Source organism: Mesoplodon densirostris, chromosome 16 (genome assembly GCF_025265405.1).
Source record: "Mesoplodon densirostris isolate mMesDen1 chromosome 16, mMesDen1 primary haplotype, whole genome shotgun sequence".
NCBI classification, from domain to species: domain Eukaryota; kingdom Metazoa; phylum Chordata; class Mammalia; order Artiodactyla; family Ziphiidae; genus Mesoplodon; species Mesoplodon densirostris.
Window position 1 is genome coordinate 42,334,176 of NC_082676.1, and position 15,598 is coordinate 42,349,773.

A 15,598-nucleotide genomic window follows, 5' to 3' on the forward strand; every position below is an offset into this window, starting at 1 on the left:
CTGAATCACGTGGCCTTTGCCAAGCTTCGCTTTAATTCCTTATCTTGCATTAAGAGAAATGATTTGTGGGGAAGCAGAATCCCGTGGGAAGCAGAGAATGAGAAAGGCTGGCTGCGCCTCAAAGAAATCTATGTGGTCAACGTTTGTGTACATCTTTATGAAGATGTCCTTGCGGCACCTGTGTACATATAGCAGTTTTAAGAAATGAGGGGGTTGAGGAAGATGGCGGAAGAGTAAGACGCGGAGATCACCTTCCTCCCCACAGATACATCAGAAATAATACATCTACACGTGGAACAGCTCCTATAGAACACCCACTGAACGCTGGCAGAAGACCTCAGACCTCCCAAAAGCCGTGTGGATGAAAGGCTCTTGGTATTCCAGCCAGGCATCAGGGCTGTGCCTCTGAGGTGGGAGAGCCAAGTTCAGGACACTGGTCCACAAGAGACTTCCCAGCTCCTCGTAATATGATACGGCGAAAATCTCCCAGAGATCTCCATCTCAACACCAGCACCCAGCTCCACTCAACGACCAGCAAGCTACAGTGCTGGACACCCTATGCCAAACAACTAGCAAGACAGGAACACAACCCCACCCATTAGCAGAGAGGCTGCCTAAAATCATAATAAGGCCTCAGACACCCCAAAACACACCACCAGACGTGGACCTGCCCACCAGAAAGACAAGAGCCAGCCTCATCCACCAAAACACAGGCACTAGTTCCCTCCACCAGGAAACCTACACAACCTACTGAACCAACTTTAGCCACTGGGGACAGACACCAAAAACAACGGGAACTATGAACCTGCAGCCTTCAAAAAGGAGACCCCAAACACAGTAAGACAAGACAAAATGAGAAGATAGAAAGACACACAGCAGATGAAGGAGCAAGATAAAAACCCACCAGACCAAACAAATGAAGAGGAAATAGGCAGCCTACCTGAAAAAGAATTCAGAATAATGATAGTAAAGATGATCCAAAATCTTGGAAATAGAATAGAGAAAATGCAAGAGAAATGACTTGCATCGACTGGCAGTAGAATCCAGGTATTTAGGGGTTCTCGCCGCTGTGGTATTTAAATTGAGATATGTTTTAAGGTCCATATTAGTAAATCCTATTACTGAGAAACAGTAATAAATAAAGGAGAGGTTTGAACTTGAATTTTTGGAGAAGGACTTGAGGAGGAAAGCCATTATGTGCCCATCCAGTGTAGTGGAGGGACTGCGCATGTAGACTGGGAAACGCCAGCTTACTGTCCCCAGGATGGCAGAGGGGAGCGCTGAGGGGCTGGGGTGAGTCCTCGCCTCTGGGAAGTGGGTTACCAGGGAGTCCCGAAACAGATTGGGAGGACAGAAGTAACAAAATATTCTCTTAGCCAGCAATCTGTGTTGTCTTGAACAGATTTTGCCAGCCGACAAAAGGCTAAAATTTGCCTGCCCTTAGATTACCGAATGGGGTTATTTACATAATTTCTGCACTAAGCACTCCTTCAGTGTTGCTTTTAACATTGTAAATGGGTTTAAATGGTTTCTAAAGTGACTTCACATCTGATACCAGGAAGAATTCCTGTCTCTGGGGAGGCAACATTGAGAGACCAGCTCCGGAGCATTAGGGCTTCCCTCCCTAAGAGAGGAGATAGGAGGGGTCCCATGGACAGGGCTTCCAGGTTCTCTGGGGTCAGATACTAGCTCAGGCCTTGAAAGGAGCGCATGCAAGTAAGGACCCTGGAGGTGAAGGTCGGGGGCTCCCCTTCTGTGCAGGGATGGATTATAGGGGCTGCAGGGGCCTATGTGGCCCCAGAACACTTTGTGATCCAGAATACCAGGATGTGGTCACAGGAACCACATTGGTTTACTTACCTCTTTGTCCTTTGACTCCCCTCCCCCACTTTTTTTTAGGGGTAAACTTTTTTCTCTCCTATATTCCAAATCTACATGACAAAATCTAGAGAAACGTATGTTTTCTTCTCTCCTGAGAGATGTCAGTGAAATCTCCTGTTACTTAAGGTATCTGTCCCTTTGAGTTGGGAAGAAAACTTGCTAAAAACAGACTGGAGGCCTTCACAGAGAAGGCTGATGCCTTCTGGCTGGCTGACCTGTCAACTGTCTGGAATTCTCCCATTGGAGTCCTAAGATTCCTCATTCTCACGTGGAGAAAAGCCAAACATAACTTATGAAAAGCAGCATCCTGAAAGACATCAGAGTAGGATACTGCATCGTTTCCAGGTAGCCTGGGGGGTGCAGGGCTGCCTTGCTAGTTTTGGCTGAGACACCGGGATGGAGAGCCTGGGGCACCTGTGGGGAGAGGGAGAAAGTGACTTGTTTAATGTCATACAGCTGGTCTTTGGAGGAGGTTGAACAAGAATATTGGCCTCTGCTGTGGTTCATTCCTCTGCACCTCACAGCCCTCTCCACGCCAGCTCTATACAGAGCCCGGGGGACAGACTGCCCATAAGGAATTATTTGAAAGGTCTTGCACACTGGCATCCAAAAAGATGATGAAGGGCTTCCCTGGTGGCACAGTGGTTGAGAGTCCGCCTACCGATGCAGGGGATACGGGTTCGTGCCCCGGTCCGGGAAGATCCCACGTGCCACGGAGCGGCTGGGCCCGTGAGCCATGGCCACTGGGCCTGTGCGTCCAGAGCCTGTGCTCCACAATGGGAGAGTCCACAACAGTGAGAGGCCCGCGTACCGCAAAAAAACAAAACAAAAAAAATACGAAAAGAAAAAAAAGATGATGAAGACTGAGGCAAGAGAAATAGAAATGACACTGGAAGGCAACTTCATTTTCACCCTAAGGCCTCAGCTCATGATAAAAAGACAAACAACCTATTTAAAAATTGGGCAGGGGATCTGAATAGACATTTCTCCAAAGACAGACAAATGGCCAATAAGCACATGAAAAGATACTCAACATCATTAGCCATCAGGGAAATGCAAATCAAAACCATAATGCGATACTACTTCACACCCACTAGGATGGATATAATCAAAAAGATGGACAATAACGAGGGTTAGCGGGGATGGGGAGAATTTAGAACCCTCATTACACTGCTGGTGGGAATGTAAAATGGTGCAGCCACTTTGGAGAAGTCTAGCAATTCATCAAAAGGTTAAACATAGAGTTACCCTATGACCCAGCAATTCCACTCCTAGGGCATGTACCCAAAGGAAATGATAATGTATATCCATATAAAAACTTGTATATGAATGTTCATAGCAGGGTTATTTGTAATAGCCAAAATGGAAACAACCCAAGTGTCCATCAACTGATAAATGTATAAACAAAATGTAGGACATCCATACACTGGAATCGTATTCTACTATAAAAAGGAATGCAATAATGATATTTGTTACAACATGGGTAAAACTTGAAAACATGATGCTAAGTGAAAGAAGTCAACCATCTGAGATCCTCACCAAGCTCTGCTTTTCTTTTTCCAGTCCTCCGGAGCCTCCCCAAACTGGAATCCATCCCTTGAATCTTCTTTTCCCCATCTCTCTGTGTATTTATTTATTTATCTATTTTTGTCACAGCTTTGTTGAGATAGTCACATACTACTATAGCTCGCCCATTTAATGTGTACAACTCAGTGGTTTTTAGTATATTCAGGAGTTGTGCAGTGTTCGCCACTATCAATATGAGAACATTTTCATCACCCTAAAAAGAAATCCATACCCGCTAGCAGTCACTCTATTCCTCTGACCCTACCCTCAGCCTTAGGCAACCATCAACTTACTTTCTGTCTCTATGGATTTTCTTTTACTGGACATTTCATATAAATGGAATCAAATAACATACAGTCCTTTGTGACCGGCCTCTTTCACTTACGTAAGTTGTCAGGGTTCATTCAGGCTGTAGCATGTGTCTGTATTTTGTTTTTATTGCTAAATAATATCGGATGGGTATACCATATTTTGTTTAGCAGTTGATGAACCTTTGCCTAATCCTAGATCATGAACTTTACTCTTCCGTTTTCTTCTAAGTGTTCTATAGTTTGGGCTCTTACATTTAGGTTTTTGATCTGTTTTGAGTTAATTTTTGTATATGTTGTGAGGTAGTGGTCCAAATTCATTGTTTTGCATGTTGCCCCAGAAGTGGAAGTCCTCCAAATTTGTTCTCTTCAAGGTTATTTTGGGTCTCTTGTATTTCCATATGAAATTTAGGATCAGTTTGTTAATTTCTGCAAAGAAGACTTTGGGGTTTTGATAAGAATTGTGTTGAATATTTAAATCAATTTGGGAAGTATTGCTAATATAACAATATTAAATCTTCTAATCTGTGAACATCTGTCTTCCTCTTCATTCTCAGAATCCTGAAACTGTATAGGGCCGCATACCCATGGAACTCTGTGGGTTTGTATGTTGCCTACTCCTAGAAATTCAGCCACCTTCTTTTACCCTGTAAGGTCTCTTGCCTCTATTCCCCCATAGGCCTTTTGCCATATTTTGCTTCCCTGACTTGGCTTCCTTCCACTGCCAACAGCCGAGTCTGCCCCAGTTCATGGGGGCATCTAGTTGTCAGGTCACAAATCAAACTAGTCTGGATCACCTACCGTCTACGAGTCTCTTAGCTCACATTCTCCTCCTTGAAGAAACAGGCAAGGTGAAGATTCTTGGTTATGAGGAGAATCTTCCATCTGTATTATTTCCTTGTGGTGCAGCCAGAGTTGGGAAATAGAAACAGAAGATCACACACACACACACACACACACACACACACACACACATTTGCCACTAAATTCAATCAGTAAGGGCCCAGGGGAGGTGTGCAAACACTCGAGAGGGTCCCAGTATCCTCGAGGAGGGAGTTTGGGAAACTAAAGGTAGAAAGGCTTGAAGTGACCTAGGTTGGAATGAGCATACATGGTCTGTGCTGACCTGAGTTAGCTCACCGGCACACTGTCATTTACAGAGTGTATACAGGACTGTCTCATGGGTCCCTGAAACCTCTCTGTGTCTTCTTCCTCTTCTCCTCCCCAGTACCAGGAATTCATTTTCACAAATCAGTCCTTCTTGACAATCAGAAATGCTTTGATTGTCCTGCTTGGGACTGAGAGAAGTTGCGTGGTCCTGTTTTCCTCTGGGAACAGGGCCTTTTGAGCCTGGAAGCTTGCCGTGCTCCTGCAAGAGGATGGCAAGTTGTCACTTCCTTGGGCTTTTGCATCCCTTAAAGGCAATTAACATTTCAGCCTTCCACTTAAATATTCTAGCAACAAGTGCCACCTGCACATGATGGCATTGGGGTGGATGCTTCCAGAAGGCCAGGCATCTGTGCTCTTAGGACTCCAAAACAGAGCATATTAATAAATGGAGAATTAAACCGTTGTACACTTTGTGCTGATATGAATAAAGATATTCTGTATTTTTAGTTTGAATTTGCCATTATAGCTCCGTAGGGCCCAGCTTCAGCCAGATGGGAAATAAAACCTTCACAGGTGACAGTTGTGCACTACTGAGAACTTAAGAAAACCCATGCATCACCAGGAGCGCATCACATGTATTGGCCTTTCTTAGGAAGAGCTGCATTTTAATATCCTGAGCTGCTGTATCTATAAAAAACTACCCGAAACCATCTTTTCTACCAGTTTTAGTCAGGTGAGGTTAGGCTATGCTGCAGTAACAAACCAACCCTGAAAGCTCAGTGGCTTTATATATGAAAACACATTTCTCACTCAGGCTGTCTCCTGAACCATTGCTTTTGGGCCTGGGGGAGGGAGCAGTGGCCTCTGGGAATTTCTCTGTCAGGCTGATGAAGTCCTTGCCCCCCTCCCCAGGTGTGGCTGTGCGGGGGCAGCATGGAGGTCCTGCCTTGCTCACGGGTGGCCCACATCGAGCGGAAGAAGAAGCCATACAACAGTAACATCGGCTTCTACACCAAGAGGAATGCTCTCCGGGTTGCCGAGGTCTGGATGGATGATTACAAGTCTCACGTGTACATAGCGTGGAATCTGCCACTGGAGGTAGGACCAAATAGCCCTTCCCCATCACCCTAGAACACTGACATTATGTTTGATGGGTCACTGATCCCTTTACTAAGCCAATGGTTCCTCCCCAGAAAGATGCTCACCCTTGCAAAATTATAAGTGCACTTTGAGGTGGCTTACAGACCTCCAGGTTTTAGAACCCCTGCTTTACCTGGGGATCGGCACCATGGAAATCTCTAAATCCATTTACAGAGATTAGAGGGGTCTCACTGTGTTAATTCTGGTCTCATATTAATCTTGACACCCTGCTTCTGAATGTACACTGTGTCCAGAAGATCCTTGCCCAAAGTTTTTGGCACCAGACCCTGCCGTCTGCTCTCACAGTGTGCCTTCCCGTGGAGCTCCAGCTGCCCTGTGACCTGTGTCCCTACTGTATGCTGGATCCTTGTTTACATGGCTCTTCGGTTCTCTTCCATATTCTACCCAGAATATAATCTAGGAAAATCCCCATGTTACTACAGCCCCACAGGAGTATAGCATGGCGGTTGTGCTCTGGCTTGGATGGGATCCCAGCCTTGCCATTTACGGTTATGACATCTTGAACACATCTACTTATCATCTCTGTATCTTAACTTCCTCAGCTATAAAATGGGGATAATAGCAGGTCCTCCTTCCTAGGTTGATTGTGAGAACTAAATCAGAAGTACTTAATCTAAGTACTAAGTACTAAAGTACTAGAACTAAGTACACGTGATGTACTTAAAGCAGTGCCTGGCACAGGATATGGAATGTTGGCAAGCATTTCTGTCCTCCATAGCACAGCGGGGTGACCTATACCCTCAGTCACAGTTGGGTTTATCCGTTCAGCCAGATCACCTGTAGGTGTCTGAGCTGTGGAATTGTTCCCACTGAGAAATGGCAGCCCCTGCGTTTCAGGAGGCTGGAGCCCAGGACAGCAGAAATGCAGTTGAATATGTGCAGGTTTGTGGATAAAGAGGATAAAAGTGAAGAATTTTTATATCATTGTTGTTACAATTATTGAAATCATGTTCTAAAGCACTGAAAACCCCCTATGGCCGTGCAGCACTTTATAGCTGTTAAACTAGAAATGATTTTCCACATTATTATATAAAAATAGGCAACCTTTGTTGAGCTCCTTACACTCTCCCAGGTACTCGCTAAGTTTCTTATTTGCAATATTTCATTTAGCCCTCATAACAACCTCATGACAGAGGAACTGCCTGCCCTGGTGTTCTCATCTGTAAAACAGAGATTGTTAACCCTGGTCTCATAGGGCTCCTGGAAGGATAAAAACGAGGCTTAAAACAGAGCATAACAAATATTAAGTGCTCAATAAATGCTAGCTTGATATGAACCCACTGAGATGTCCATTTTACAGATGAGTAAACTGCAGCTCTGGCAAGTTAAATTGACTTGCTTAAGGTCCTACACCCAGCACATGGCAGGGCAAGGTTGTGAACTGGCATCTTCACTCAACTCTGCCCGCAGTCCTGTGACATCAGTGGAACAGACATTGTCATTTTTCTTGTTTGCAGATGAGAGTTGTGATCTAGGATGGGGGTGTGACTTGGGGTCAGAAGCAGTGAGGGCTGCCAACCCTATTCCAGTGCTTCTCCATCATTACAAACCACCTCGGTCCCTAATGCCAGTGTTCCCTACCAGGCTTTTCATAAATGACCATCCTCATTAATCACGCTAAGTATATTAAAACAAAGAGTTAAATATCACTGCCCAGGTTTGCCTTTGGATATTAATGTTTGACATTTAAAGGGACTTTTCTTTAAAAAAGAAATCACTGTTTAGCCGCTAAAGAAGAAATCTTAATGAAATCATTTAAACACTTCTCCTGCTCCAAGATGATGCTTGGCTGTCCTCCGTGGAGGAGAGCGTATCCTGTCTGCACTGGGTCACAGCCATCCTGTGGCTGACTCTGGAATCGTATTTCAGCTACTTTATTTTCCCCTGTCAGCACACAGCAGCACATTACAGGTTCATTTCTGTAAAAGCAGAGTGAATTATTCATTAGAACGTCATTACAAGCTTTGCAGTGAAAAATTATTTTCACATCTGCATATAATGAACTTCTCAAAGAGCCAGCAAAGGGGGGAAATTACACGTGTATGGAAAAGAAAGATGGGAGGAAGTTATAGACATTTATTTTCTCGTCTTAATCAAATAATTCCTCTAATAATTGGGTCCTGAGAGTCACTGAAGAAATGGCAGAGATGGAGATGGGGCCTAGGTTGTCAATATCAGTGTCACGGGATCCCTTTCATGATGGTAAGGTAGGCTGACTTTGGGGGTTGCGTGCTGTGCTCGGGGGACAGTATTGTCTAGCTCGGGGCTAGATGATCAAGTAGGGGCTTCAGATTTCTCTCTGACGGTTTCCCCGAAGGTGACGCTGCCTGTCCGCCACTCTGGCCAACACCTCCTGGTCACTAATGCCCTTTGCTTACTTTCAGAATCCAGGAATTGACATAGGCGATGTCTCAGAAAGAAAAGCCTTGAGGAAAAGTTTAAAGTGCAAGAATTTCCAGTGGTATCTGGACCACGTCTACCCAGAAATGAGAAGATACAATAACACCATTGCCTACGGGGAGGTAATTAAGACCACGCATGCTCTCGGCTTGGATGGCTGTGCGGTGGGCTGTGGATTGCTTTGCTGGGGGAAAACAGGGAACAGAGTCATTGGCTCATTCATTCATTCATTCATTCAATGATTAGTTTTTGGAGGTGCAGGCTTTGACAACAAGGCTCTCACCGGCTGGTGGGGGGATACATGTAATCAATGGGGGCGTGGGCCATCGTTTTGCCTACGGTGTGGAGTGGACCATGAGTTCTGTTTAGGACATTCTGAGGTCCCCTGGGACCTGTACCTGAGACATTGAGCAGGAAGTTGGGTGTAAAGAGAGGCGGAGGCTGGACCTGTCTGTCCACTGCCCAGTGCCGTGGGCCAGAGTCACTTACTGCCAAAGAAAGGGTACGGACGCTCTTCTCAGATTTTCTATGATGTCACCTTTCTGAATATTAAAACAGATTGACTTTTCTCTTAGTACAAATGCCATAAACCTGCATTTTAGAAAAGTTTGAACATAGCAATAATAGCAATGAACACTTACAATGTGCCGGTACTGTTCTAAGTGCTTTTCACATATGTGTTCAGTCACCCTCACTTTACTAGGCAGTAGTGTTATTTCCATTTTATTGATAGGAACGCTGAGAGTTAGAGACATGAAATACACTATCTAAGGTCTCACAGCTTGTAAGTCATGAAGCCAGGATTAGACGTAAGCATTCTAATTCCAAAGATAATGTGTACATTTGGATGTATGGTCTGCTTTATTGTGTGTGTGTATTTCTTTTTACTAAAAATATATTTTTTATATACATACATATACTTTTTATATACACCTCTCTATGGATATAGATATGGGTATAGATGTATATAGATATTTGAAACTAAAACCAGGCTGTTCACAATGCCTAATAATTTGAAATGTTACTAAAAATAGAGAATATTTTCCTGTGTTGTTAAGCCTTTTTCTGCAACATTATTAATGGCTGTATAAGATGGTACCTTTTGTGTATGCTGTGTTTTGCTTGAAAACGTAGACATTTCTGTTGCTTCCTTTTTAACAAAAATATTATAATCAGCACTTCTGAGAACATGTGTATAAGCACTTGGGCATCTTCCCTGTTACATCCCTGTGTGTTTGGATGAGGAATCGGTGGCACAGATTCTGGTCAGAGCTCAGGGAGCCCGGTGCTCTGGACCCACCAGAGATACCCCACTACTTCTGGCATTTGGATTTCTTGCCAGGGCTCCTTGGAACTCCCTGTGACAATCAAGCTGAAGCTAGGAAGACTCTCATGGACTTAGAGTGTTTCCTTTTTCTACAACTGTGAAATTTTCTATTTTATGCGACAAGCCTTTTGTAGGGGGTAAATCAGCCCCAGGTTAAATCATCAAGGTGCAGGCGAAGTGTCCCTTTGGGGCTGGAGTCTGGATGGGGAGCTTGCTTCTTGCAGGGGCAGTGAGTGTAGTGGTTAAGGACTCATGAAGATTCTGGAGCCAGCCTGCTGGATTCAAGTCCGAGTGGCTCCTTTCAGCTTCTGTCCCCTCATCTGTAAAATGGGGAAGTGAAAGTACCTACTGCGTGGGGTTGTTGGGAAGATGAAACAAGCTGCCATATATAGAGTTCTTAGACCAGTACCTGGTACGTCCTACTACTTATTAATAGGTCCACATGTTTCTCTTTGTTTTTGGTTTTCAAAGATCAAATATAAAGGAGGCATCGAAAAACAGTGGGCAGTAAATGGATTATTCATAAGACAATTGGGTAAATTGCCCAGCTCTTTGGAAAAGAGAACAACTTAGATTTTTACAGCATATCATATCCCCAAGTATGTTTCAGAAGGACTATAGCATTAAATGAAAGAAAACAAGCCATAATTGAACCATCCAGAAATAGATATGAATCTGAACTCTGGGGACGGGCTCTCTAAGAATGAAAGCTATGGAAGAAAATGCAAAGAAAATGATATTTGATATGAGCTCATAAATATTAAAATAATCTATGTATCAACTGAATGGAGAAATAATATTCCAAGCTGGATATCTGTATGTCATAAATACTATAGATGAATGGATAATACCATTAATGTATAATGAATTCTGTGAATTGATTTAAATAAAAATTTTGATTTAAATAAGAAAATAAAACATCCCCAAAGAAAAATAGACAAAGTACAAGAGAACATACAAGTGGATGAAATTTTTATATTTATTTCATAATCAAAGAAATTAAAATTTAAAATACACTGAGGTAGCTTTTCTCCTTCTACCAAATGAACAAAGGTTCAATTTTGGAATATATGTTGGTACTTCGCCAGCGAGATCTTAGTAACATGAAAAAGCACAGGTCCTCTGGTGAGAGTGCAAATTGAAACAAGCTTTTTGAAAAGCAGTTTGAACCACCTGTATTAAAAGGCTTAATGATAGTCATACTCTTATCCCAAGCAAATAATCTGAAATGAGGACAAAGATTTGTGAGTAAAATTGTCCATCTCAGGGATTTATTTTTTCCTTGATCAAAAATTTGAATTTAACTTGAAGGTTAGTTAAATATACTATATTAATGGTTTGCAGTAGTTTGTAGCCATTTCAAAAGGTGTATACAAAGTTTAATGATGTGAGAAAAATATTGATAATATAAGACTTAAGAGGAAAAAGTCAGGATTATAAAATTAGATTAGCTACCATTTTAGATTGGAAGTAAGCAAGAGAATAGTATTGGGAGGTGAAACTTCTACATAGTGGGACAGACAGTTTTTATGTGGCTATTTTATCATGTTTTCCCAAGTGTTACTAATGTTTATGTGATAATTTTATAAATGAAGAAAAATACCTTTGCAAAGAGAAATAATAAACATGAGAAAATGCCAGAAGTCCAGGGCACAGTTCCACAGGCTGTGGACTGCACAACTCCAGGGCCTGCCGTTCACATGAAGCACAGTGTAAATGACAGCTGTGGAGCTGAAGGGTGGAGTGGCCTTGGAGATAACATAGAGATCATAATCTGATTTTTGGAGGGGGGAAGCCTTTTGTTTTTGCAAATTTTCCTATCTTTTTAAAGTAATAAATTCAATACATACATTACATAGAAAACAAAAAGATAAAACTTACATCAAATCCCAATTCCCGGGACTTCCCCCATGGTGCAGTGGTTAAGAATCCGCCTGCCAATGCAGGGGACACGGGTTCGAGCCCTGGTGTGGGAAGATCCCACATGCCACGGAGCAACTAAACCTGTGTGGCACAACTATTGACCCTGCGCTCTAGAGCCCACGAACCACAATTGCTGAGCCCGTGCGCCACAACTACTGAAGCCTGCGTGCCTAGAGCCCATGCTCTGCAACAAGAGAAACCACCGCAATGAGAAGTCTGTGCACAGCAATGAAGACCCAAAGCAGCCAAAAATAAATAAATTAATCAATTATTTTTTTAAAAATCTCAATTCCCAGCTATGATCAATGTTAACATGTTAGGGCATTGGTTTCTCTTACTCCTTCTCTGCTTGCTGAGCTCACCATATACTGAAACATATTTCAGGTGGACTATAGTATTAAATGGAAGAAACCAAACTGAATCAAATTCAGTTTGGTAACAAAATCTAGCATTATTTAGACAACTCTGTTTTTAACACCCCTGTGGGTTCTTTTCATCACACCCAGACCCCAGAGCAGTGGGAAAAAGAGGAAGGCAGAGTGAATATCATATTATATGAGTACTTTCTAGCCTTTGTTTTTCATATACAATTCTGTTTGAGAGTTTTTCCCCAGGCCAGTGAGTATTTCTGGTTTTAATGCTCCTTGCTCTTTCTTCATTTTTTAGCTTGCTTGTTTGGGGGCTTTTAAAAAACTTTCTCATCATGTGCACTGTATATGCCCTGTTCTTATAATTACATTTTGGTAACCTCTAATTTTTTTTTTAATTAATCTCTGAGCCTGCAAAATGAAGGGTCAAGTGGTACGTAATACAAGAACTTTTGCCGACCTCTTCATCATTTGATGTTAATTTTCAGTCTTTTGTTAATATTATGTGGAATGTTAAAACTCAAACATTATTATACTTTATTTGCACTTTATACCTTCTTGAAGAATAACTTTTTAGAGAAATGCAGTTCGGTGACAGACTTTACCATTATTCAGACAATTGTTTTTTTTGTTTTGAGGTACGCAGCCTCTCCCGTTGCGGAGCACAGGCTCCGGACGTGCAGGCTCAGCGGCCATGGCTCATGGGCCCAGCCGCTCCGCGGCATGTGGGATCCTCCCAGACCGGGGCACGAACCCGTGTCCCCTGCATCGGCAGGCGGACTCTCAACCACTGCGCCACCAGGGAAGCCCCAGACAATTGTATTTTAATGCTCACTGCTACTAGTTCTTTTTGCCACACCAGACCCCAGCACAGAGGCAAAGGGAGACAGACACCTCTGAGCAGATGTCAGCCCCTGGTGTTTCTGCCTCACCCTACAAGCAGTGTTGGGGCCCATACCCACTTAGATATTAAGTCATTCTTCCTTGAGTTGTAAATTTTTATTCTGCTCTATTAGCTTGAATGTCTTAAATTAATTTTTAAAGAAAGATATGCAGGGAGGGATAAAGTAGGAGTTGGGGATTTGCAGATACTAACTACTACATATAGAGTAAACAACAAGGTCCTACTGTATAACACAGAGAACTATATTCAATATCTTGTAATAAACTCTAAAGGGAAAGAATATGAAAAAGAATATATATATAAGAATATATATATAAAAGATACACACACACACACACACATATAACTGAATCACTTTGCTGTACACCAGAAACTAACACAACATTGTAAATTAACTATACTTCAATAAAAAGACAAAAATTTTTAAAGATATGCAAATACTTTATGTCCTGGCTCTTACATGTATAAGATATTGCCTTTCCAATGCAAAAGCACTTCAGTGTGTACAGAAACATTAGCCACCAACTCTTCTGTTCAAAATTCTGTGCTAGGCTCTTACTGAAAAGCCTTTGCTCCCTAGTTCACTTTTGCTCATCTTTTTTTTTTCTTTTAACATTATTTATATGAAATACGACACACATACAATATGCATAAACCAAACATGCGCAACATAATAATATAAAGCAAAAATCCATGTAGCCGTCCCCTGGGTGAAAAACAGAACATTGCCAGCATCTCTTGCACTTAATCCTCTTTAACATTTAGCTCAGGAGTCATCTCCCCTTAGTCTCTGAAGCCCTCAGATGGGGCGAAGGCAGGCTTCTTGCTGCCCTGGCATAATTCAGTCATTGTACTAGCTCTTCCTGTGTCTGTCTCTCTCTCCAGACCATGCTTCAGAGCAGGGACTCTTTTTTTTTTTATCTTTGTGCTCGTTACACTTAGCACTGTACCAGACCCTCAATAAATATTTATTAAATTACTGAATGAGAGATGTGCTTGCATAAACATTAGAAACAAAATTTTAAAGCCTGGCTTTCTGAAATCATTATATGGAACACATATGCCACAAAAATATTAATATCCTTAATATGTAAGGAGCTCTTACAAATCTATAACGAAACCACTTGAGATCCCAATGGGAAAATACATAGGTAATTCTCAAAAAGGGAATAATTGCTAGACATGAAGCATTCCAATTTACTATTCAGTATAAATTTATAAAAACAGGATATCTTTTGTCTGCTCTCAAACAGTAATATTTTTTATTAATTTTTATCACCTCTAATTTTTATTTTACACTTAGTTTAAATGCTTTGTTAGACTTCAGTAGACATTTTTACCATATTGCTCTTATGTATACATAAAAAGAAAAATAAAAGCAGAATACATTGGTAAAGGTATTTCTAAAATTTCATCACTTTCAAAAATCTAACTCTTCTGAATTATTTTTGACTCAGAAGTTGTCTGGGCTTTTCCATGTAATTAATCTTTGCACCATTGGAAACACTGGCAACAAGCATTTCCTTAAAGCATCCATAAAAGAGCTAAAGTCATAGTGCTGGTCTCCTAAGCTAGCTTTGCAATTCTTTAAAGATAGCTCTCTTTGGACCAACTTTGGGAATGTTGTTTAATAGGTCTGATTCATCACTTCTGTCTACATCCCTCTTTATGGACTTTTGGAACCTTGGGTTTAAAAAGAATGCTACAGGGAAGGAAGGAAGGAGGGGAGAAAGAAAGGAAGGAAGGGAGAGAGAGAGAGAGAAAGAAAGAAAGAGAGAAAGAAAAGAAAGAAGGAAAGAAAGAAGAGAAAGAGAGAAAGAAAGAAAGAAAAAGAGAATCTCTCCTAGGTATTTCAAACATGGGATTTAATATAAGGAATTGGTTTCCAAGAGAAAAGGGGTGATAGATATCAGAAGCTGCTTTTCCTCTGGCTTGAAACCTGTAGCTTACAAAAAAAAAAAAAAAAAAGAATGCTCCCCCGTTGATTTTTTTTCCCAAGCTGATGTTCTTTTTCTTTCTCCCTGTCCAGCTTTGAGATATAATTGACATATAACATTGTATAAGTTTAAGCTGTACAACTTGTTGATTTGATACACTTATATATTGCAAAATGATTACCACCATAGCATTAGCTAACATGCCACATAATTACCATTTCTTTTTTGTGGTGAGAACACTTAAGATCTGCTCACTTAGCAACTGTCAAGTATGTTGCTATCAATATTGTCAGTTATAATTACCATGCTGTACATAGATGCCCAGAACTTACTCATCTTATAACTAGAAGTTTGTACACTTTGATCAACACAATACTTTTAAATGGTGAAACTCAGGACTGGTTAAGTACTTACATACCTTCTGGATAGGAATATCAATTAGTCCAAAGCTTCCAGAAAGCAGTTGGGCAGCATGTTTTAAGAACATTAAGGTCTCCATACCCTTTGATACCATAGTCTCAGTTCTAGGAGCCTATTCTTAAGGAAATCTGAAACGTGAACAAAGCTTTATGCTTTGTTGCTCATTACAGCCAAAACTGAACAAAATTAAATTGTCCAAAATTGGGGAAAAAATTGTGTAAGAGGATTGTGAACCATTGTTACTTTCCTCTGTATTTTCCAAAACATCTCAATGAGATAGTGTTACTTTTTAA

General features: G+C 41.5%; 1 protein-coding gene across 1 annotated transcript in view; it reads left to right on the forward strand.

Annotated features, from left to right (window-relative positions):
• The window catches only part of GALNT17 (polypeptide N-acetylgalactosaminyltransferase 17), a 480,774-nt gene that overhangs the window by 441,751 nt on the left and 23,425 nt on the right, over window positions 1-15,598 (forward strand). The window contains exons 7-8 of the mRNA XM_060077976.1: window positions 5,778-5,963; window positions 8,411-8,548. Of these exons, the coding sequence (XP_059933959.1) occupies window positions 5,778-5,963; window positions 8,411-8,548 (324 nt within the window). The remainder of the gene's footprint in view (window positions 1-5,777; window positions 5,964-8,410; window positions 8,549-15,598) is intronic.